Source organism: Chanodichthys erythropterus, chromosome 20 (genome assembly GCF_024489055.1).
Source record: "Chanodichthys erythropterus isolate Z2021 chromosome 20, ASM2448905v1, whole genome shotgun sequence".
In the NCBI taxonomy this organism is placed as follows: domain Eukaryota; kingdom Metazoa; phylum Chordata; class Actinopteri; order Cypriniformes; family Xenocyprididae; genus Chanodichthys; species Chanodichthys erythropterus.
The window spans coordinates 1,492,063-1,513,774 of record NC_090240.1 but is presented as its reverse complement, the minus strand read 5'-3'; the positions used below and the strand labels follow the sequence as shown (position 1 = coordinate 1,513,774).

At 36.9% G+C, this 21,712-nt stretch overlaps 2 protein-coding genes across 10 annotated transcripts in view; one reads left to right on the top strand and one right to left on the bottom strand.

The window, feature by feature from the left end:
- Positions 1–11,969: 11,969 nt before the first annotated feature.
- fbxw12 (F-box and WD repeat domain containing 12) lies at positions 11,970–19,941 on the top strand. 2 transcript variants are annotated; one of them, XM_067372414.1, is made up of 10 exons: positions 11,970–12,124; positions 13,417–13,454; positions 15,163–15,336; positions 15,896–16,013; positions 16,976–17,182; positions 17,280–17,444; positions 18,712–18,922; positions 19,073–19,251; positions 19,333–19,463; positions 19,563–19,941. In XM_067372414.1, exons 1-10 carry the CDS (start codon positions 12,029–12,031, stop codon positions 19,660–19,662), a joined length of 1,419 nt encoding a protein of 472 aa, XP_067228515.1. In that variant the 5' UTR covers positions 11,970–12,028; the 3' UTR covers positions 19,663–19,941. The 2 variants fall into 2 exon arrangements, with proteins under 2 accessions (XP_067228515.1, XP_067228516.1); XM_067372415.1 differs by lacking the exon at positions 11,970–12,124 and adding an exon at positions 12,195–13,049.
- The window catches only part of ptpdc1b (protein tyrosine phosphatase domain containing 1b), a 30,845-nt gene continuing 27,881 nt past the window's right edge, over positions 18,749–21,712 (bottom strand). For 6 of the 8 annotated variants that reach the window (XM_067372405.1, XM_067372408.1, XM_067372406.1 and 3 more), the window contains 4 exons: positions 20,689–20,871; positions 20,496–20,606; positions 20,309–20,421; positions 18,758–18,887 (listed from right to left, as the gene is read on the bottom strand). In XM_067372405.1, the coding sequence (XP_067228506.1) occupies positions 20,314–20,421; positions 20,496–20,606; positions 20,689–20,871 (402 nt within the window). In that variant the 3' untranslated portion in view covers positions 18,758–18,887; positions 20,309–20,313. Of the gene's footprint in view, positions 18,888–20,186; positions 20,214–20,308; positions 20,422–20,495; positions 20,607–20,688; positions 20,872–21,712 lie in introns of those variants that run through there. The other 2 variants (XM_067372407.1, XM_067372409.1) reach the window with 2 other exon arrangements.

The following is a 21,712-nucleotide window of genomic DNA, read 5'->3' as shown; positions in this document are numbered from 1 at the left end:
TTTAATCATCAGTGTCTTGACTTCATGCTGACCGAGTTTGGTGGCGATCGGATTAATCGTCTAGGAGGAGTATATCAAATTCCAGAGCATGCGTTTTTCAAACAACCCTTAATAGCTGACTTCCTGTTGGCGTGGCGATTAACTTAGAGCGCGAAAGTTGTTCGGCCCGATGAGGTCTATATGTGTACCGAGTTTCATACTAATACGTGCAAGCATGTTTAATATATGGACCAAATTTTCAGACTTTTTTCAAGGGGGCGCTGTCGAGCCCCCCTGCCACGCCCGGGTACCAGCGCCTCCGGCGTCCTAATGGCCGCGGATTCCAATGTGTGTGCCAATTTTCAAGAGTTTTTGAGCATGTTAAGGCCCCCAAAAAGCCCCGGAAGACGGAAAAAAAAAAAAAAAAAAATAATAATAATAATCCTTAGAAGAACAAGAGGGCCCTGCGCGAATTTTCGCTTGGGCCCTAATAATAATCCTTAGAAGAACAAGAGGGCCCTGCGCGAATTTTCGCTTGGGCCCTAATAATCCTTAGAAGAACAAGAGGGCCCTGCGCGAATTTTCGCTTGGGCCCTAATAATCCTTAGAAGAACAAGAGGGCCCTGCGCGAATTTTCGCTTGGGCCCTAATAATCCTTAGAAGAACAAGAGGGCCCTGCGCGAATTTTCGCTTGGGCCCTAATAATCCTTAGAAGAACAAGAGGGCCCTGCGCGCTTAATTCGCTTGGGCCCTAATAATCCTTAGAAGAACAAGAGGGCCCTGCGCGAATTTTCGCTTGGGCCCTAATAATCCTTAGAAGAACAAGAGGGCCCTGCGCGAATTTTCGCTTGGGCCCTAATAATAATCCTTAGAAGAACAAGAGGGCCCTGCGCGAATTTTCGCTTGGGCCCTAATAATAATAATAATAATAATAACAATAATAATAATAATAATAATAATAATAATAAACGGAGCAATTCCAATAGGGTCCTCACACCATCGGTGCTCGGGCCCTAATAATAATAATAATAATAATAATAAACGGAGCAATTCCAATAGGGTCCTCACACCATCGGTGCTCGGGCCCTAATAAGTATGAGCAATAATAAGAATGGAGCTTTGCCTTTGGCAAGCACCATTAATAATAATAATAATAATAATATAATAATAATAATAAGTATGCAGAAGATTAAGAATGGAGCTTTGCCTTTGGCAAGCACCATTAATAATAATAATAATAATAATAATAAGTATGCAGAAGATTAAGAATGGAGCTTTGCCTTTGGCAAGCACCATTAATAATAAGTATGCAGAAGATTAAGAATGGAGCTTTGCCTTTGGCAAGCACCATTAATAATAAGTATGCAGAAGATTAAGAATGGAGCTTTGCCTTTGGCAAGCACCATTAATAATAAGTATGCAGAAGATTAAGAATGGAGCTTTGCCTTTGGCAAGCACCATTAATAATAATAATAAGTATGCAGAAGATTAAGAATGGAGCTTTGCCTTTGGCAAGCACCATTAATAATAAGTATGCAGAAGATTAAGAATGGAGCTTTGCCTTTGGCAAGCACCATTAATAATAATAATAAGTATGCAGAAGATTAAGAATGGAGCTTTGCCTTTGGCAAGCACCATTAATAATAATAATAAGTATGCAGAAGATTAAGAATGGAGCTTTGCCTTTGGCAAGCACCATTAATAATAAGTATGCAGAAGATTAAGAATGGAGCTTTGCCTTTGGCAAGCACCATTAATTATAACAATAATAATAAGTATGCAGAAGATTAAGAATGGAGCTTTGCCTTTGGCAAGCACCATTAATAAGTATGCAGAAGAATAAGAATGGAGCTTTGCCTTTGGCAAGCACCATTAATAATAATAATAATAATAATAATAATAATAAGTTTAAATAGGATTACAGTAAGTTGGCTTTTTCAAGCCAACTTAATAAGTATGCAGGAGAATAAGAATGGAGCTTTGCCTTTGGCAAGCACCATTAATAATAATAAGTATGTGGAAGAATAAGAATGGAGCTTTGCCTTTGGCAAGCACCATTAATAAGTATGAGCAATAATAATACTGATGCTTTGCCTTTGGCAAGCACCATTAATAAGTATGAGCAATAATAATACTGATGCTTTGCCTTTGGCAAGCACCATTAATTATAATAATAAGTATGCACGAGAATAAGAATGGAGCTTTGCCTTTGGCAAGCACCATTAATTATAATAATAAGTATGCACGAGAATAAGAATGGAGCTTTGCCTTTGGCAAGCACCATTAATTATAATAATAATAAGTATGCAGGAGAATAAGAATGGAGCTTTGCCTTTGGCAAGCACCATGAATAATAAGTATTTCGAATAACAATAATGGATGCTTTGCCTTTGGCAAGCACCATTAATAATAAGTATGCAGGAGAATAAGAATGGAGCTTTGCCTTTGGCAAGCACCATTAATAATAATAATAAGTATGCAGAAGATTAAGAATGGAGCTTTGCCTTTGGCAAGCACCATTAATAATAATAATAAGTATGCAGAAGATTAAGAATGGAGCTTTGCCTTTGGCAAGCACCATTAATAATAAGTATGCAGAAGATTAAGAATGGAGCTTTGCCTTTGGCAAGCACCATTAATTATAACAATAATAATAAGTATGCAGAAGATTAAGAATGGAGCTTTGCCTTTGGCAAGCACCATTAATAAGTATGCAGAAGAATAAGAATGGAGCTTTGCCTTTGGCAAGCACCATTAATAATAATAATAATAATAATAATAAGTTTAAATAGGATTACAGTAAGTTGGCTTTTTCAAGCCAACTTAATAAGTATGCAGGAGAATAAGAATGGAGCTTTGCCTTTGGCAAGCACCATTAATAATAATAAGTATGTGGAAGAATAAGAATGGAGCTTTGCCTTTGGCAAGCACCATTAATAAGTATGAGCAATAATAATACTGATGCTTTGCCTTTGGCAAGCACCATTAATAAGTATGAGCAATAATAATACTGATGCTTTGCCTTTGGCAAGCACCATTAATTATAATAATAAGTATGCACGAGAATAAGAATGGAGCTTTGCCTTTGGCAAGCACCATTAATTATAATAATAAGTATGCACGAGAATAAGAATGGAGCTTTGCCTTTGGCAAGCACCATTAATTATAATAATAATAAGTATGCAGGAGAATAAGAATGGAGCTTTGCCTTTGGCAAGCACCATGAATAATAAGTATTTCGAATAACAATAATGGATGCTTTGCCTTTGGCAAGCACCATTAATAATAAGTATGCAGGAGAATAAGAATGGAGCTTTGCCTTTGGCAAGCACCATTAATAATAATAATAAGTATGCAGAAGATTAAGAATGGAGCTTTGCCTTTGGCAAGCACCATTAATAATAATAATAAGTATGCAAAAGATTAAGAATGGAGCTTTGCCTTTGGCAAGCACCATTAATAAGCTTAAATAGCAGATCAGTAAGTTGGCTTTTTCAAGCCAACTTAATTAAATAGTCTTAAAATAAGGTTCTAGGCTAATGTATACGCACTCTTAATGCAAATATATATATATATATATTTAACCCTCTACCGCATGCATTATGATAAATCTATAAAAAAAAATATTTGACTCTTTTTCTTTTCTTAGAATGGCTTAACTTAAAGTGCTGTAAAAAAAAATTTGGAAAAAAATATTATTTTAAGGTACTTTATTATATGTTGCCATATGGCAACAACGTACAATAGTGGAAAAACTTAAAATAAGTATAAGTGTATATAGTTCATATTTTTCCTCAGAAATGTTGTTTGTATTGAATCAATTAGTGCTATTATAAGTTTTAGCAGTAATTATAAACAATACCTTATACTTATTTTCCAACATCTTGTGTTTTTTCTCTTTTGCTGAATAATGCTTTATATTCTTTAAATTTCACCTTTTTTCTGTATGAAACTTCAAAAAGCATTTTTTTTTTTTTCAAAGGTGAGACACATGTAGACATCACATTTGGTGCTCTTTACTCTTACAATACACTTACAGCCACTTGCACCTGCCTTTTTGAGACACCATGGTAGGACAGTGGTTGGTCTGGGCCAGTATACATGGCTGTGATGGCAGATCTCTGATGTTGATTTAATCCATAATACAAATGCCATGGCAGTCCTTAACATACGACTAATCAACATTATATCACTAGCATTAATGTTTTTATTGTTATAGCTTAACAGACTGCAGCTGATCTTTGCTAGCTATCTAACATATTATAATAATGCTATTCCATTACTGCGCAGTGTTGCCATATGGCAACACAGACATTTTCTAGATTTACCAAAAACTAATTTCATAAAAACATTTTTGAGTGGTGAATATGTCATCATACCTTACCTGAGATGATGTTAACATTTTTTTTGTGAATGTGACATGGGCAGGTCCTTGTTTGTTACTGACGTTTTAGTTTGCTTTCAGCAACTAGCGACAAGAGATGGCAGTCTGTCAGATATAGCGTCACAGAAAAAAAATGCATGTCATGTGACTTAACCAAAGCAAATTCAAATTCAAATTCAAATTCAAATTCAAAATTGCTTTATTGGCATGACTGTAAATAATACAATATTGCCAAAGCATACATATAACAATAATAAAAACATCTGTATAATAGAAGAAAATATAAAATATTATAATGCTATCAAATATTACAACATAACAAACTTAAATTAACAGTGTAACACAATAGAACATGTCTGAACATTTGTTACCACAGTGGTTAAACAAATATACACACACATGTACGGAGGGTCACTGTGGTGGACGGTAGGGAATCACACTGAGGTCAGACACACACATTACACACATTCACCTGCTGTCTCTCAGGCTGTGGCACATCCACACGTATCTCGCAGCCAGTGCTGCTGTCGGTCCCTCTCCTAATATTAACTTTATTTGTTCTACTTCAGTCATGGCTGTAAAGTTCTTTATTACGTTACTGAATTTGGTGAAGTAGAGATCTCTAATTGATATGTATTTTTGGCAGTGAAGGAGGAAGTGCATCTCTGTCTCGATCTCTCCTGTCCTGCAGTGAACACACACCCTTTGCTCTCTGGGTAGCCAGCTCTTTCTGTGTCTGCCGGTCTCGATGGCTAGACTGTGCTCACTGAGCCTGTACTTGGTCAGGATCCGTCTCTGCTTTGTGTCTTTGACACTTTGGAGATATTCTTCTAATTCATAATTTGATTTCAGTGTTCGATAGAATTGTAATTTACTTTGTGTTTTAGTTTTCTCATCCCAATGTTCCAGATATGTATTTTTAGATTGTTTGAAGATTTGGTTTATTTTGATGTTTGGAGAAGCAGTGCTGGTCTGAGACTGGTTAGTGTTAGTAGAGTTAGTCAGGTTAGTAAGTCTCAGAACCAGCTGACTGAGGTGACTCTTTTCGGGGTTCAGTTCTTGGGTTTGTAATGCTTTAAAATGTAGCGATTCTGTGGGACTTGATTTTAGATGCATCCAGAATTTGAGGGATCTTTTTTGCATATTAATAATCAATGGGAATCGGCCTAATTCTGCCCTACATGCATTATTGGGTGTTCTTCTTTGTAATTTTAGGATCATTTTACAGAATTCTGTGTGTAGGGCTTCTGTTGGATGTCTGTCCCATCTAGTGTAGCTCTGATCACTGAGTGGACCCCAAACCTCACTTCCATACAGCGCAATGGGCTGAATGACACTATCAAAGATTTTACACCAGATTGGAATTGGTAAATCAATGTTTTGGAATCTTTTCTTGATGGCGTATAGAGCTCTTCGAGCTTTATCTTTGAGAGCATTCACTGCCATACTGAAACTCCCCGATGCAGTGACGATCAGACCGAGGTAAGTGTACTGCATTGTGTGTTCTAGGGCGGTGCTGCCTAGACTGAACTGATATCTGTGTTCCTGACATCTGGGCTTTTTCTGGAAGACCATAACGTTGGTCTTCTTGAGGTTTACTGCCAGGGCCCAGTTCTGGCAGTAGTTCTCCAGCAGGTCCAGGTGCTGCTGTAGTCCCTGTGCAGTGGGTGACAGCAGCACCAGATCATCTGCATACAGCAAGAGCTTGATGTTCTTGTCTTGTAGAGTGAGTCCGGGAGCTGTAGACCGTTCCAGCTGCACCGCTAGTTCATTAATGTAAATGTTGAACAGCGTTGGACTTAGGCTACAGCCCTGCCGCACTCCTGTCTTCTGGGTGAAGAATTCTGTATGTTTGTTGCCAATCCGTATTGCACATTTGTTGTTCGAATACATTGATTTAATAATGTCGTAAGCTTTACCCCCTACACCGCTTTCTAAAAGTTTGTAATATAATCCGTCATGCCAAATAGAATCAAATGCTTTTTTGAAATCGACAAAGCATGCAAATATTTTTCCGTTTTTGGTCTGTTTTACGTGTTTATTGATTAGGGTGTGTAGGGTGTAAATGTGGTCAGTAGTTCTGTGATTTGGAAGGAAGCCAATCTGACTCGGACTCAGGACATTGTGTTCGGTAAGGAAGTTTACAATTCTATTGTTTAAAACCAAAGCACATCATTGGCTAAATTAAGGTCTTCTCTTACCAATAAAAAAAAAAAACTAGAATGTTTTCTTAAAGAGACGGTGGCAAGGAAATGAACATAAAGAGTATGCATATGGCAACACTATGCGGTAGAGGGTTAAAACTTAAATTTACAAATAATTTTCCTCTCGATTTGCTCTTTGAGAGACTTTATCAACCACTAGAACCGGGTGGTTTTCACTATCGTCGTACATTACACACACACATGTTTTACAGGTTAAAATAAATTCTAGCAGAGGATGGTTTCGATCCATCGACCTCTGGGTTATGGGCCCAGCACGCTTCCGCTGCGCCACTCGTTACTGATAAATTAGTTGAACGAGAACTGTATTGTACAAATTAATAAAGATTGAATATACTGATACAATTACTCTGATGTAATACATATCTCAGCACAACAGTGTTTTACATTTAACATAGCATTTAAAGCTGATGAAAAAACCGCAGTAAAGATAGTTTGCGGTTTGATATTCAGATTTCTTTTGGCTATAAATACGCAGTGCGCTGTCATAGACATGCAAATAATACCAAATATCGTTCTCCATGATTTGTGAATTAAGGTGACGCTGTCCTTTGGGCCGAAATCAGTTTTTTTTTTCGTAGCGACTCTTAATTTTATAATGGCTATAGCTCCAAATGTTGGACACTTAGAGGAATGAAACTGGTGTCATCTTCACCAGCTTGATCTGTGAATTTTTTCACAGCAAAGCTCTTGTCCGTAAACCCCTTGGTAAGACCGCCAGTAAGGAATGTGAAATAAAAGCGTTCTTCATGTTTAACGTCTATTACCAATGAACAGGCAGACTGCTGGAATAAAATAACATTGTTTTAGGTCGAGCTCGATTTGTGAAAACTTTCACAAGAGCATTTTGTCTCGTGGTCATGTTTCTCTTTGCTCTGCCCCCCGTTTTTTGTATAATATGATATATATATATATATATATATATATATATATATATATATATATATATATCTATATATATATATATATATATATATATATATATATATATATATATATATATATATATATATATATATAATTGACCTTGTACAGATAATGTACATCACTATTCTCATCTGTGAAAACTTTCACAGTTCAGTGCGGGTCAGCTGACCCATCCCAGGGTCACTAACATCGCTATTCTGATCTGAGAAAACTTTCACAATTGAGTTTTGGTCAGCTGACCCTTCCCCGAGTCACTAACATCGCTATTCTGATCTGTGAAAACTTTCACAATTGAGTTTTGGTCAGCTGACCCTTCCCCGGGTCACTAACATCGCTATTCTGATCTGTGAAAACTTTCACAGTTCAGTACGGGTCAGCTGACCATTCCCTGGGTCACTAATATCGTTATTCTGATCTGTGAAAACTTTCACAGTTGAGTTTTGGTCAGCTGACATTTCCCTGGGTCATGTACATCACTATTCTGATCTGTGAAAACTTTCACAGTTCAGTACGGGTCAGCTGACCCATCCCAGGGTCACTAGCATCACTATTCTGACCTGTGAAAACTTTCACAGTTCAGTACGGGTCAGCTGACCATTCCCTGGGTCACTAATATCGTTATTCTGATCTGTGAAAACTTTCACAGTTGAGTTTTGGTCAGCTGACCCTTCCCTGGGTCATGTACATCACTATTCTGATCTGTGAAAACTTTCACAGTTCAGTACGGGTCAGCTGACCCATCCCAGGGTCACTAGAATCACTTTTCTGATCTGTGAAAACTTTCACAGTTGAGTTTGGTCAGCTGACCCTTCCCTGGGTCATGTACATCACTATTCTGATCTGTGAAAACTTTCACAGTTCAGTACGGGTCAGCTGACCCTTCCCTGGGTCATGTACATAACTTTTCTGGCCTGTTAAAACTTTCACAGTTCAGTACGGGTCAGCTGACCCATCCCTGGGTCACTAACATCGCTATTTTGATCTGTGAAAACTTTCACAGTTCAGTACGGGTCAGCTGACCCATCCCTGGGTCACTAATATCGCTATTCTGATCTGTGAAAACTTTCACAGTTGAGTTTTGGTCAGATGACCCTTCCCTGGGTCATGTACATAACTTTTCTGGTCTGTGAAAACTTTCACAGTTCAGTATGGGTCAGCTGACCCATACCAGGGTCATGTACATCGCTATTCTGATCTGTGAAAACTTTCACAGTTGAGTTTTGGTCAGATGACCCTTCCCTGGGTCATGTACATAACTTTTCTGGTCTGTGAAAACTTTCACAGTTCAGTATGGGTCAGCTGACCCATACCAGGGTCATGTACATCACTATTCTGATCTGTGAAAACTTTCACAGTTCAGTATGGGTCAGCTGACCCATCCCAGGGTCACTAGCATCACTTTTCTGATCTGTGAAAACTTTCACAGTTCAGTACGGGTCAGCTGACCCTTCCCTGGGTCATGTACATCACTATTCTGATCTGTGAAAACTTTCACAGTTCAGAAAAGTGATGCTAGTGACCCTGGGATGGGTCAGCTGACCCGTACTGAACTGTGAAAGTTTTCACAGATCAGAATAGTGATGCTAGAGACCCTGGGATGGGTCAGCTGACCCGTACTGAACTGTGAAAGTTTTCACAGATCAGAATAGTGATGCTAGAGACCCTGGGATGGGTCAGCTGACCCATACTGAACTGTGAAAGTTTTCACAGATCAGAATAGTGATGCTAGAGACCCTGGGATGGGTCAGCTGACCCGTACTGAACTGTGAAAGTATTCACAGATCAGAAAAGTGATGCTAGTGACCCTGGGATGGGTCAGCTGACCCGCACTGAACTGTGAAAGTTTTCACAGATCAGAATAGTGATGCTAGAGACCCTGGGATGGGTCAGCTGACCCGTACTGAACTGTGAAAGTTTTCACAGATCAGAATAGTGATGCTAGAGACCCTGGGATGGGTCAGCTGACCCGTACTGAACTGTGAAAGTTTTCACAGATCAGAATAGTGATGCTAGTGACCCTGGGATGGGTCAGCTGACCCGCACTGAACTGTGAAAGTTTTCACAGATCAGAATAGTGATGCTAGAGACCCTGGGATGGGTCAGCTGACCCATACTGAACTGTGAAAGTTTTCACAGGTCAGAATAGTGATGCTAGAGACCCTGGGATGGGTCAGCTGACCCGTACTGAACTGTGAAAGTATTCACAGATCAGAATAGCGATGTTAGTGACCCTGGGATGGGTCAGCTGACCCGTACTGAACTGTGAAAGTTTCAAAAATGAGAATAGTGATGTACATTATCTGTACAAGGTCATTTATATAATATATATATATATATATATATATATATATATATATATATATATATATATATATATATATATATATATATCATATTATACAAAAAATGGGGGGCAGAGCAAAGAGAAACACGACCACGAGATAAAATGCTATTGTGAAAGTTTTCACAAATCGAGCTCGACCTAAAACAATGTTATTTTATTCCAGCAGTCTGCCTGTTCATTGGTAATAGACGTTAAACATGAAGAACGCCTTTATTTCACATTCCTTACTGGCGGTCTTACCAAGGGGTTTACGGACAAGAGCTTTGCTGTGAAAAAATTCACAGATCAAGCTGGTGAAGATGACACCAGTTTCATTCCTCTAAGTGTCCAACATTTGGAGCTATAGCCATTATAAAATTAAGAGTCGCTACGAAAAAAAACCCTGATTTCAGCCCAAAGGACAGCGTCACCGTAATTCACAAATCATGGAGAACGATATTCGGTATTATTTGCATGTCTATGACAGCGCACTGCGTATTTATAGCCAAAAGAAATCTGAATATCAAACCGCAAACTATCTTTACTGCGGTGATGAAAAAACAATAAAGCAAAAAGAGAGAAAGTAGTGAAACATTTTAAGGAGCGAGGAAATAAAATGACTTTTGTCCACAACCCCATTTTTTTCTTAAGCATATGTGCAGCTCTAACTGCAGGCATAATAAAGAGAAAAAATAACTGGCATATAACGTTGTTATACAGTTAAAGAATAACTGTATAACGACTACTAATGTAATAAATATATAATTGTAATAAACAGCTATTAGCTATATAAATAAAATAATAAATGTGCAATGGAAAAAATGTAAACATAGTGTAGACTGTACATGTAGACTGTATCAGGCTACTTTTATGTTCATGCTCACAATAATATCTGCAGTTGCAATCAAAATGATTAAACCCCCTGGACGACCTGCAAGACTGGTTTTGTGTAAGAAAGCTTCAACCAAGGCATCAAAAAACCATCTAGAAATTTATTTGAGTGATTCTGAGAACGTAAAGTTGACTTACTGAGTTTAAATGGAAACAAAATCTAATTAGATCTGTACATTCACATCCAAAATTATTAAACCCCCAAAAGTCAAATTTTGTAGATAATATTTATAATCTCAAATAAACTTTGCCTATATATTATTTTTCTTCTGACCTTTCCCACTGGAAGATCAAACATTGTATTCTCCTTAATGAAACTGGTCCCACTTTATATTAAGTGGCCTTAACTACTTTGTACTTACATTTAAATTAATCATTTGATACAATGCACTTATTGTGTACATACATGTGTACTTATATTTAAAAAAAATACCTGCATGTAATTACACCTATTAGTTAATTTCTGTAATTATTATTATAATTACACAGTTGACCCATCCCTTACTTCTTAACCCACCCTTAATCCTACCCATACCACCAAACCTGTCCCTAACCTTACCTGTATCCCACCTCAATAGCAGCAAAAGTGTTTTGCAATACAATATGAACACAATAAGTACATTGTACTTATTTTTTTGATGCAGTACTTGCATAGTATTTGAGTCCACCTAATAAAGTGGGACCATAAAACTGCTTTTTCTTCAATGCCCTGGTATGTTTGCAATGGTATCATACATTTTAAACTTACAAACGATGCTGCTAACTGTGTCTCTAGGAACGTTTAGTGTGTTTGAAATGGTCTTGTAGTCATAGTCTTTTTGATGTAATAAAACACAGCTTTTGTGAGAGCTCTTATGCCTACTCCTACTGCTATATTTGCTATTCAACTTCAGCACATGCATATAGGCTAAATTTATGCATATGCCACAACTAAAAGTAATTAAGTGTCGATATAGAGTTCCCAAGGGCTTAATTCTTCTTTTTTTTACCACAATTTTGTACCCTACCATAAGTGATTTGAAAACGGCATGTTGAATAGGGGTTGAATAATTCTGAATAGCTGTACTAGGCTATAAAAAAATCAAGATTTTTTTTCTTTAGAAAACCTTACATTTGTAAATGTTACAGTCTCTGTGGGGTTAAAATTTTTTGATTGCAAGTGTATGTTTACGTTGACTGTAAACATACACTTGCAATCAAAATTTGTCCTTGATGTTATTCCGTAGAATACATCCTCATGACGTCATCACGAAACTGAAAGTAACAGGCAGTGGCAGTTCAGCTGTGATAATAACTGTAGAAATGGAGATTTGGCAAAGTTTACCGCTGGACTGTCTGATCAGTATTTTCTCTCTTCTTCAAGATGAAGATTTAATCAAAGCATCCACAGTTTGTAAGGTAAGCGATAACAACACTTGATGATGATCCAATAGGGCCTAATGTTAGCCCCCATTCTGAACCAGTCACGTATCCTAGGCTAGGTCTAGAGTAAGTGCACTGCAGACCTCCTGATACGGATGAAGTAGCTTATGGGAGGCTCGTTATCGGAATCTGGACACTCCTTCCTTTTGTTTCCATTGGAAAGAAAATAACCGACGTAGTCAATCACGCTGAGATGTCATCCCTATAGCATACTTTACAGTTGAAGTAACCTGGGTTGATTGCTTGCGATTGGAACTGTACGTTCTTTTTTTCATTTTCACACACAAGCACACATTAATTGCCGCATGAATACTGACACTGACGAATAGTTTACATTGAATTGAAAGCACACAATGAAATATTACACTATGATAATTAGTTAGAAGTAAAAAAAAGAATGCCAGGCCATAGTGTTCAGATTGCTTCAATGTCTTCTGATTAAAGAGTACATGAATAAGAAAACTCACACGTTACATTTACAGTAGCCTACACTTTTTACTTATCTGCCTCCGCTTGTTAAGTCATGACGTAAGGAACGCCGTTGCAAATATGGTTGTAAAGCTGAAACTTAAAGGAATTGACGGAAGGGCACCACCAGGAGTGGAGCTTGCGGCTTAATTTGACTCAACATGGGAAACCTCACCCGGCCCGGACACGGAAAGGATTGACAGATTGATAGCTCTTTCTCGATACAAGCCTCGACTCATTTCACTTGAGATTGTCATCGACGGCTGTTTATGAGCGCTATTTATTCATATTAAACATCAATAATTTTAAAAAGTTAAACATTTTAAATACAGTCTACACAACAGTCTCCGTGCTCACAGCGTCACAGACATTAATATTTTAACGATTTATAAAAGATGATCTGGCCATCTGGAATTTTGGTATGGAGATAAAGGTAATGATTAGAATTTTTTGTAGTATTACTCCACATCGTGTGTGTATATTAGCACCATTTGTTGTTTTCTTGTGGTATGAGATAGAGCGTTAGGACCCGGAAGCGCTGCCGCGTGACGTCAGACTTAACAACCGAACATACACTGTGGTCTAAAAGTCTCAGATCACGCTGAAACCTGGAAACCTGAAAAAATTGAAGATTTTAGTGATGTGAAAAAAAATGTTAAACATATACGATTTTTTTTCTAGGAAACTAGTCAAATAAGCAAATGTGTGACATTGAGCATGTGATCTCGTATAATAGAAACATTTTCACTAGTGGACCTCACTGCATATTATTTTCATGCAAATTTAAACTGTTTGTGTAGGAATGGTACTATGCTGCAGAGACACCATGGTTGTGGAGGTAAGTCACTAAAGATTATATGTCGTTAAACATTGCTTAAACAGTAAAATTACAATAATTATCTGTACTGTTTGGGGGCCATTCATTCCTGGGATTCCAAGGGTCATTCCTGGGATTTGGTGCCTTTTGTGTCCACAGTAAAGATCATGATTTTACTACCTTAAAATGTTGAACAATATCCATTTTAAAGCTTTCTTAGTTATAAATAACACCATTTGAACTCTAAGCATATTGAAGTTGATTCAAAAAATAATTTGAGAAATTTTACAATATTTTGACCATATATCACTATTTTTCCTATGTCCCCAGGGTTGCGTATCCAATTTTCATGATAAATACAACACTTACTATACAAGATTTTTTGCAAAATTTTTACATTGTTGGGTATATCAGTAATGATTCTCTTTAGTGTATAGAGTTTTTAAATTAATACATTTGACAATTATAATAAAGGTTTTTGGCATGTCCCTCAAGTTATTTTTGACTACTATCCCTTCGAATGGAAGTTGGAAAAGTTAAATGACACCATATCATAAAGCAGTCATCACTTCTTTGGAGGCAAAACAACTTGGGCAAGTTTGTGAGATCTTCTATTATTTTAACTGTAAATTTGACAAATTTCATCTTTCAAATTTGATGTGATCATTCAACCTCCACACATCTACTCTAAGGGAAATATTTAAAAAAAGTTAGTAGAATTTTTTTTTTAATTACAGTGTAAATGAAAAACCTTTACAGTGTGAACCTTGTGTTAGCTTCTTGTTGCTCAGACACGGTGCAGTGGCTGATTTTAGGTCAGAATGTCCACTCTGCTGACCTAACAGAGTGGACACTGAGAGTGTACATAGTGATTGTCAAAAAAGTAATTTTTGTTTAAAGTTGAACAAGTAGTGTATTTAAAGTTCTTTGGTAATGTTTTACAATTGGTTTCCTATCAGCTAATATGGTGTTAAATCATGAATAAATAATAAATAAATCAAAATCCAGCAACAAAAGTAATATTGTAACTGGTTGTATGTGAGAGATAGGAAATCATCCATCCATCCATTTTTATACCACTTGTCCACCCTGTTATTATGTTGTCCATCCTATTAAGCTATTTATTTATTTATTTTACAATAATTTCATTAAAATAGCAAAACAACAACAACAGCAACAACGAAACATAATTCAGTGAAAATTTATTGGAAAATATCAATAATGTACTTTAAAACGTTAAACAAAACTTAGTTTTTTGTTACAATTTGTATCTGAAAATGAAAGATGTCAAATTATGCATTTGTGAGAAAGTACACTTAAGACATAATATAGCCTAAATATTTTCTGGTAATTTAATAACTGATATCATTTTAAAAGAACTAAGGGACATAAGTTGTCTAAATACCCATAAATTAGAAGTATTTAAAAAAGTTAATTTGTCACCAACAGGGTGGGCATTTTTGATCTAGCATTTCATTGATTTTGTTTAATAAATGGTTACATTTATCTACCCGAGCTTGACCAAAATCATTTTTCAAATGTTTTACATGTATCATGATTACACAAAAAAATCTTTTAAAAACTGGGTTTGATTTTCTAAATTTGATGACGTCCAAAAGGCACAGAATACCAGGAATGACCCATAAATTGCATTTATCTTAGGATGTTGGAGGGCTGATATCACTGTATATCTTTCTGATGAGACACTTAAGAACAAATCCTTGTGTAGGAGAATGTATCTGCAGAGATGGAGTTTCTGCAATGTTTCCCAGCTTCTCTCAGACACGGAGACACACTCATGGAAAGCTTATTACCTGCGTCGTTCTCACCTAGAGATGAAAATGGAAACCGGCAGGTCATGTGCAGACTACACGTGCAAAAGCCTACGAGGCCATAAAGGCAAGTGATCTCATCCAAGAGCTCAGCAAATATATAGCTATAATATCAATACAAATCACATCAAGGGCTATTTTGAATTCTCTTTAGTTGATTTTATGTGACACGTTAGCTACATTGACATGCAACCAAATAATCTGTAAAGTTTATCAGATTGGAAGGGGTGGTGTAGACCTGAAATAATAACTATAAATGTTGAATCCAAATGTTGAATTCTTGATTGGATTCAAAAATACCTCATGCACATGCACAGTGCCATGATGTGCATGTTTACATGCGTTTTACGTCGTTTCTTTTCGTCATTCGTCTTATAAACTGTTCAGTGGAGGAGACTAAATATTTACTAAATGTTTGCTAAAACAACAATTAACACTCACTGTACCACCGGTGAGATTTTCTCTGGTTCTGAATGCAGCAACTAGGCAGTTTTTATTTTCCAGAATACATGTACTGCACATGTAAATAAATATGTGAATGTGAATACGTAAATGAATCTGAAATCAGATTGGGGTTCATTTGGATTGACAAATCAGTGCATGTGAGTCATTCTCTGATTCCATAGGCAGGATTGTTGGTTTTGCATACCTGGCTGGAAACGATGGCTGCTCAGATGTTTGGAATTGCACTCCGGTTATTTGCAGTGCATCGACAGATGGCACAGTCAAAGCGTGGGACATTCACAAGGTATTACATGCTTTCTTGTTCATATAAATGTGTGTAGATATGAAGCTGGATCTCAAAAAATGTCTGGGATAAATTTCACCTCCAGATCAAAGGAGAAAAAGCAAAGCAGCTTTACGCAAACAGAGTTCAGTTCTGCTGTAAAGCAGATCTAAAAAGACAATAGTGTCATTGTTCAGTTCCATTCAATAACTGTGTAAAATTAATCAATTATCGAATGAGTTCAATTCATCTATAAAGCAGCTCTGTAGAAAACAGTGATGTCATCACATCAGCTCAGTTCAGTTCTCATCCAATAATGTCAGTGCAGTCAAATTAATAATATTGCTGAATATTAAGTGTTCCCAACTAAACAAGAACCCAAACCCAAAATCCATCAGGTGACAGAAAAGGAGAAAAAACCTTGGGAGAGTACCCTAATTCTGATTGGAATTTTTAAAAAAAATATATATATATTTCACCATTGTACATGGCAGGGTGACTGTATGGTTTCTCATATTTATTGTAAAGAAACTGAAGCCTATTGTAAGAACTATTTTTATGACATTTTGTGCTATGACATTTTTTAATACGGAAAGTGGTTTTGGCAAAAGCTAGTTATTTTACTTTATAACATGTTAAATATGGATTTTTTTTCCCCACAAATGCATCGCTTCGCTTCAGAAGGCCTTTATTAACCCCCCAGAGCCGTGTGGATTACTTTTATGATGGATGGATGCACTTTTTTTGAGCTTCAAACAGGTGGTTTCAGTGCACTGCCTTTATAAAGCTTGGGAGCATCAGGGTGATTATTAATATAAATCTGATTGTTTGTCTGAAAGAAAGTCATATACATCTAGGATGGCTTGAGGGTGAGTAAGTAATGGGGTAATTTTCATTTTAAAGTGAAACAATTCTTTAAGCACATCCAAAATCAAGACTGACAGTTTTTGATTCACCTATAATGTAATACTTGTTTCATGCAGGGTGTTAATCTATGGTCAAGTCCTGCCCAAAGCCCCATGCAGGACATCACAGTTGATCCAGTGCAGTCTGTCGTTGTCACGTCTGACAGCACAGGAACAATCAAAACCTGGAAGGGTGCAACTGGAGAGGAGGTGGCCTCCTTTATGTCTGGATTCTCTGAGACCACACTACTTTCATTCAACAACAAAGACAGCTCTTTTCTCTTGGTAGGCTATAATTTATAGACTTCTTTGTTAAATGTGTAGCTACACAATGAATATGTAGTATGTACTGTAGACTTACATTAAAATCTTTCATTTTTAGGTGGGAACTATTTTAGGTTCTTTGCTCGTCCTGTCTTGCCCTGTACTGTGTGAAGTCTCAAGGCACATGGTGTGTGACTCCTTCAGGCTAAATCTCCTCCTCTCATCGCCAGATAGAAAATGGATACTTGCTGCCTCCAAAGAAAAATTTGACTCGAGCCCAAAGGTAAACCAACTACTATAAATTAATTTCAGCCCATTTCATCATTGGAATTAATATAAATTTTTAATATAACATATAAACCTTTCAAGATAGAGCTACCATCTAATATATACTTCTGCAGAAACCACAAGTGTAATTTGAGCTTCATTTGTAAAAATTCCAAGTTTAATAGTCTAAGTTTAAAAAATAGACTATAGCAATATCAATCACCCTGTCCCATAAAGCACTGTGATTGAGATAATTCATTGCCTCCTCTCTAACCTCTTACATATTTTGGATATATGTATGGAATGTTTTGTGATAATCTTCAAGTATAGGGATTTAATGTATGTTTGAGTTTGTAAATTCTACTGTCATTTTTATATGATTGTCATTCCCAGTGCTTCATGAAATAAACAACTCATGGCCCATTAAAAGGTGTCAAGTATGCAATTTTGTACCTTTGGTCTTTTTCCAATTTTTACAAATTATTTTGCTTCAAATCAAATGTTTTACTGTAGTATATCATGTTGGAGTTCATCGTTTTGGTTCAAGGGTTAAAACTGACAATTGCCGGAAGTCTGCATCACACTTGACAAAATACCCAATAGGATTTTTCCATTAAATTTTGGATTACTGAAGAAAATATGTCCTGTGTACAACAAAAGTTTGTGATTCTTATAAATTTTGTTCATCATAATAATCTTCACAAACAAACACATGAATTTTTAAGCCTAAATACAATTGGAAGAAGTAAAAACATAAGCTATAAACAAACTGCACTACGGTCTCATGACTTCAACATCACCATCAAGCTTCTGACAACTCTTTCAGTCTTTATTTAAAAAAACATTTTTCCTTAAAGTTTGAGTTTGTACAGTTTTCAAGAGAGCGATCACTGATTATAAACACACCGAGGCTGTGAAAGTAGACTAGTGAGTATATGAGTTTACCAGTTCGGTGTGATGTTTAATGTCCCCGAGAACATCTGTAGTCCCATTACTGATGTACTTTATGTCATAGAATACATTTTGAAAATATCTTGAGCTTGTGTTCACCACAAGGTGGCATTTAAAAAAAAAAACAAAAAAAAGGACTTTAGGACAATGGAACCAGAAGTGATAAAACTTGTTTTCATGTTTTGGCCTAAAAAAAAAACATTATTCCTGCAGCACTATATCATCTATAACCATAACAGCATTATAGACATCCCATTTGAAAAGTATGTAAAAGTTTGTTTGGAATGAGAAAGTTTGTTTGGATGAATGACATCTGGTGTGTTTTTGTGGAGGTTTTCTACAGTGAGAGTGTGTGCTGCCCTGCTGAAGATGAGGGCAGTCTGTGTCATAGTCTGCCAATCACTGGCTGTTGTGCCGCTGTCTTCGTCCCGTCTCAACCGGCACGGCTCGCAGTGATCCAATCTGACGGCCTCTTCAGCCGCAAAACAATCTCAGTCTTTGACCTGACCTTAAAGGAATCCAAGTACAAAAAGGAACCACAAGGTTGGCATTTAGAAATATAGTTTTTCTTGCTGTAAGTTTAATGAATACTCTATTTTTGTTTACAATCTTCATATACCTACAAATTACAATTGAAAGTATTTTAATGCAATGATATTCACTGATACAGTATATCATTAATTCCCACTTTAGCTCAGCAAGTCGCATCTTTTCGGGTAGAACTGAGCCATCGCTCAGACGTCGTTCTTGAGGCAAGAGGGAGCAGCACTCTTCTGGTTGTAGACGGAAAACATCTGAAGGTCTACACATTTAAAGGAGAACTTGTAGCTAGTTTTGAAGACCATTTACAGCCAATCACTTCTCTTTGTGTGGTAAGCTGTTTGAACATTCATATCAAAACTTTCCCTGTGAATGGTCTCACTTATAAAACATGAATTGTGCTGATCTTGCAGGACAGTTTTAGGGTGGTGACAGCATCTCGTGACCTGTCTCTCAGAGTCCTGACCTGGAGAAATGATCCAGAACACGGGCTTACCCTTGCGAGCCAGTATCATTTGCTCGGAGGCTCCCTCACAAGGTCCAGGTACAGCATTATCACCCACACTGGCAAGTGATGTTTACTTGCACCGTGTTTTGACAGCTATTTTGCAAATGGACTTTTTTCTTTTAAATGTATTTCCAGAGGATTCACCAGAGTTGCCTGTGATTATTCGAGTATTGTGGCCTCGGTGGATTCATTGGATGGGAAGGATGTTTTAAAGGCTTATACCTTTGATTTCTGATCTCGAAACCACCAAATGTATTCAGATCTTTTGCACTCACTGACCAGATTCATGTTTAGCATGATAGTGCAAAAGATGCTCTTACATAAAGCATAACTTTTCTTTTTTGTAATAAGCTAATCTTCAGTTAGCCTACACACATTCACCTCTTAATGTAAAATAAAGACTGTTTTCATTCATTTCTAGTTTGCATACAATCTACTTATTTTATTACAAATAACTGTACAAACATGGTACAAAAATGAGAGGTTTCAGTTGCAATGCTTTTCAAGTATTAAAACCATGGCACATAATAATATATAGTGTATGATTTTTTTTTTTTTTTTTTTTTTTTTTTTTACAGCAAAACAATTAAGCATACAAGATGCATTTTTCTGCTTTTACAAATGGGAACAATATCATGTAGTCTATCTGTGGACTAAATTACAGTGTGCATGACCATGTATTCTTCATATGAACCAAAACCCGAGGAACAACCAAAGATTTAAATAATGATTTTCCCATGACACTGCTTTTCAGTCCTATACCAATCTTCACCGGTTACTGAGAAACTGCAAAAGCAGATGTATAGAGTTTTTCTTTGACGATGGACAAAGATGTAAACAAATTCTCTTTTTAGTTAAGGTGTTCAGTTAGGTATTGTTACCTGTGTTACACCTCAAACTCGTTCATGGCAGCTGACCTCAAATGATGCAGAACAAGCTTCAAGACCTTTTTCATGATTTCGTGGACACTCTTCCCATCATCTGTGTTTCTCATCTGAAAAGTGCACCAAAGTGAATACAAGTATGCATGTAAGCATTTAGGCACATCTTTAGAATGACAGACAGTACCTTTGTGAAAGCTTTTGTTGCTCGCTCCAGAAAAGCGCTCTCGACTTCCTCAGGTATTGTGAATAAATGAGCAAAACAGTCCAGAATACACATAACTGTTTCTCTTGAAGCCTGGTAATAAGAATGGATTCAGATCAAGGAGCAAAATTAGTTTCATTTAGAATTATGCATGGAGTGTCTCTTGTTATCTTACCCTATCTAGGCTGTTGAGGACAGTCTTGGGGTCCTCAATGGTCTCTTCTAGCGTGTGAACATCATGGGCTGAGATTATTGGTACTTTGAGCTGCTCCAGCCAGGACCACAAGATTCCAGACAGAATAAATGGGTCTTTTTCCAAACAAAGTCGCTCCCAAGCACCTTGGTGATTAAGATCGGTCTGCAGAGAAGAATGAACTACTAAGAATACTGTACTAATGTTGCATTCAGAAAACTAAGGTCATATTTTCTACATGGTGTGAAATAGATTGTTGTTTAGCCAGATAAGACAACAACTAGGTCCTGCATGCAGAGCTTGCTTTTTCTTCAGTAGGACAGTGAGGATGGATGGGAGGTAGGCAGACTAAGGGGACGCTCACACAGAACACGTTCCTATTCCAAGGCGCTACTTTACCATTGTTTTTCTATGTAAACAACAGACGTGTATGACTATTGCGCTTGTGTTTTTTGCAGTCTTGCGCATGACACAGCATTCTAAAAACACAGCGCTCATGTTAAAATCAGTTCAACTTTTAAATAAACACGTCTTGCATTCCACTGCCAAATGTTCTGTGTGAATGAGCAATTGAAGCAATTGAAAGGACTGGGATGCAGAGTTTTCAACACCTGGCTACATAAACCCCTGACCTGTTGGTTCATGAAACTAGGCTAGGCATTTTAATGAACTGAAAAAAAAGATGCAGAATTTTTTGCAGAATATCTTTTCACAAATTTGCACATTCATTTATTAAAGAGGAGGTATACATATTTTGGCCTGCTTGACCTGAGCCTGAAGTGTCCCCCTAGGACTCACTTTTCTGGTTTTAGTGGTGGTTTATATATACCTGCTTAGGCGCTGATTGGTCAGATTTAATGAACTTGTTTCTCATGAACTTTTGTCAAACTATTTAAAACAATGAACTAAGAAAAAACTAAGAGACCATTCAGCCATGCAGCCTCTAAAATGGTGAAGACACAGTGGGCAAGATGATTTTTGCCTTTAGTAGAACAGAAAAAAAACT

Bases quoted from the DNA above. Each gene is read 5' to 3' on its own strand.
- fbxw12 (XM_067372414.1), top strand. From the start codon at position 12,029: ATGGAGATTTGGCAAAGTTTACCGCTGGACTGTCTGATCAGTATTTTC. The intron at 15,337-15,895 runs GTGATCTCATCC...TTCCATAGGCAG, and splicing joins CTACGAGGCCATAAAGGCAA to GATTGTTGGTTTTGCATACC. The intron at 16,014-16,975 runs GTATTACATGCT...TGTTTCATGCAG, and splicing joins AAGCGTGGGACATTCACAAG to GGTGTTAATCTATGGTCAAG.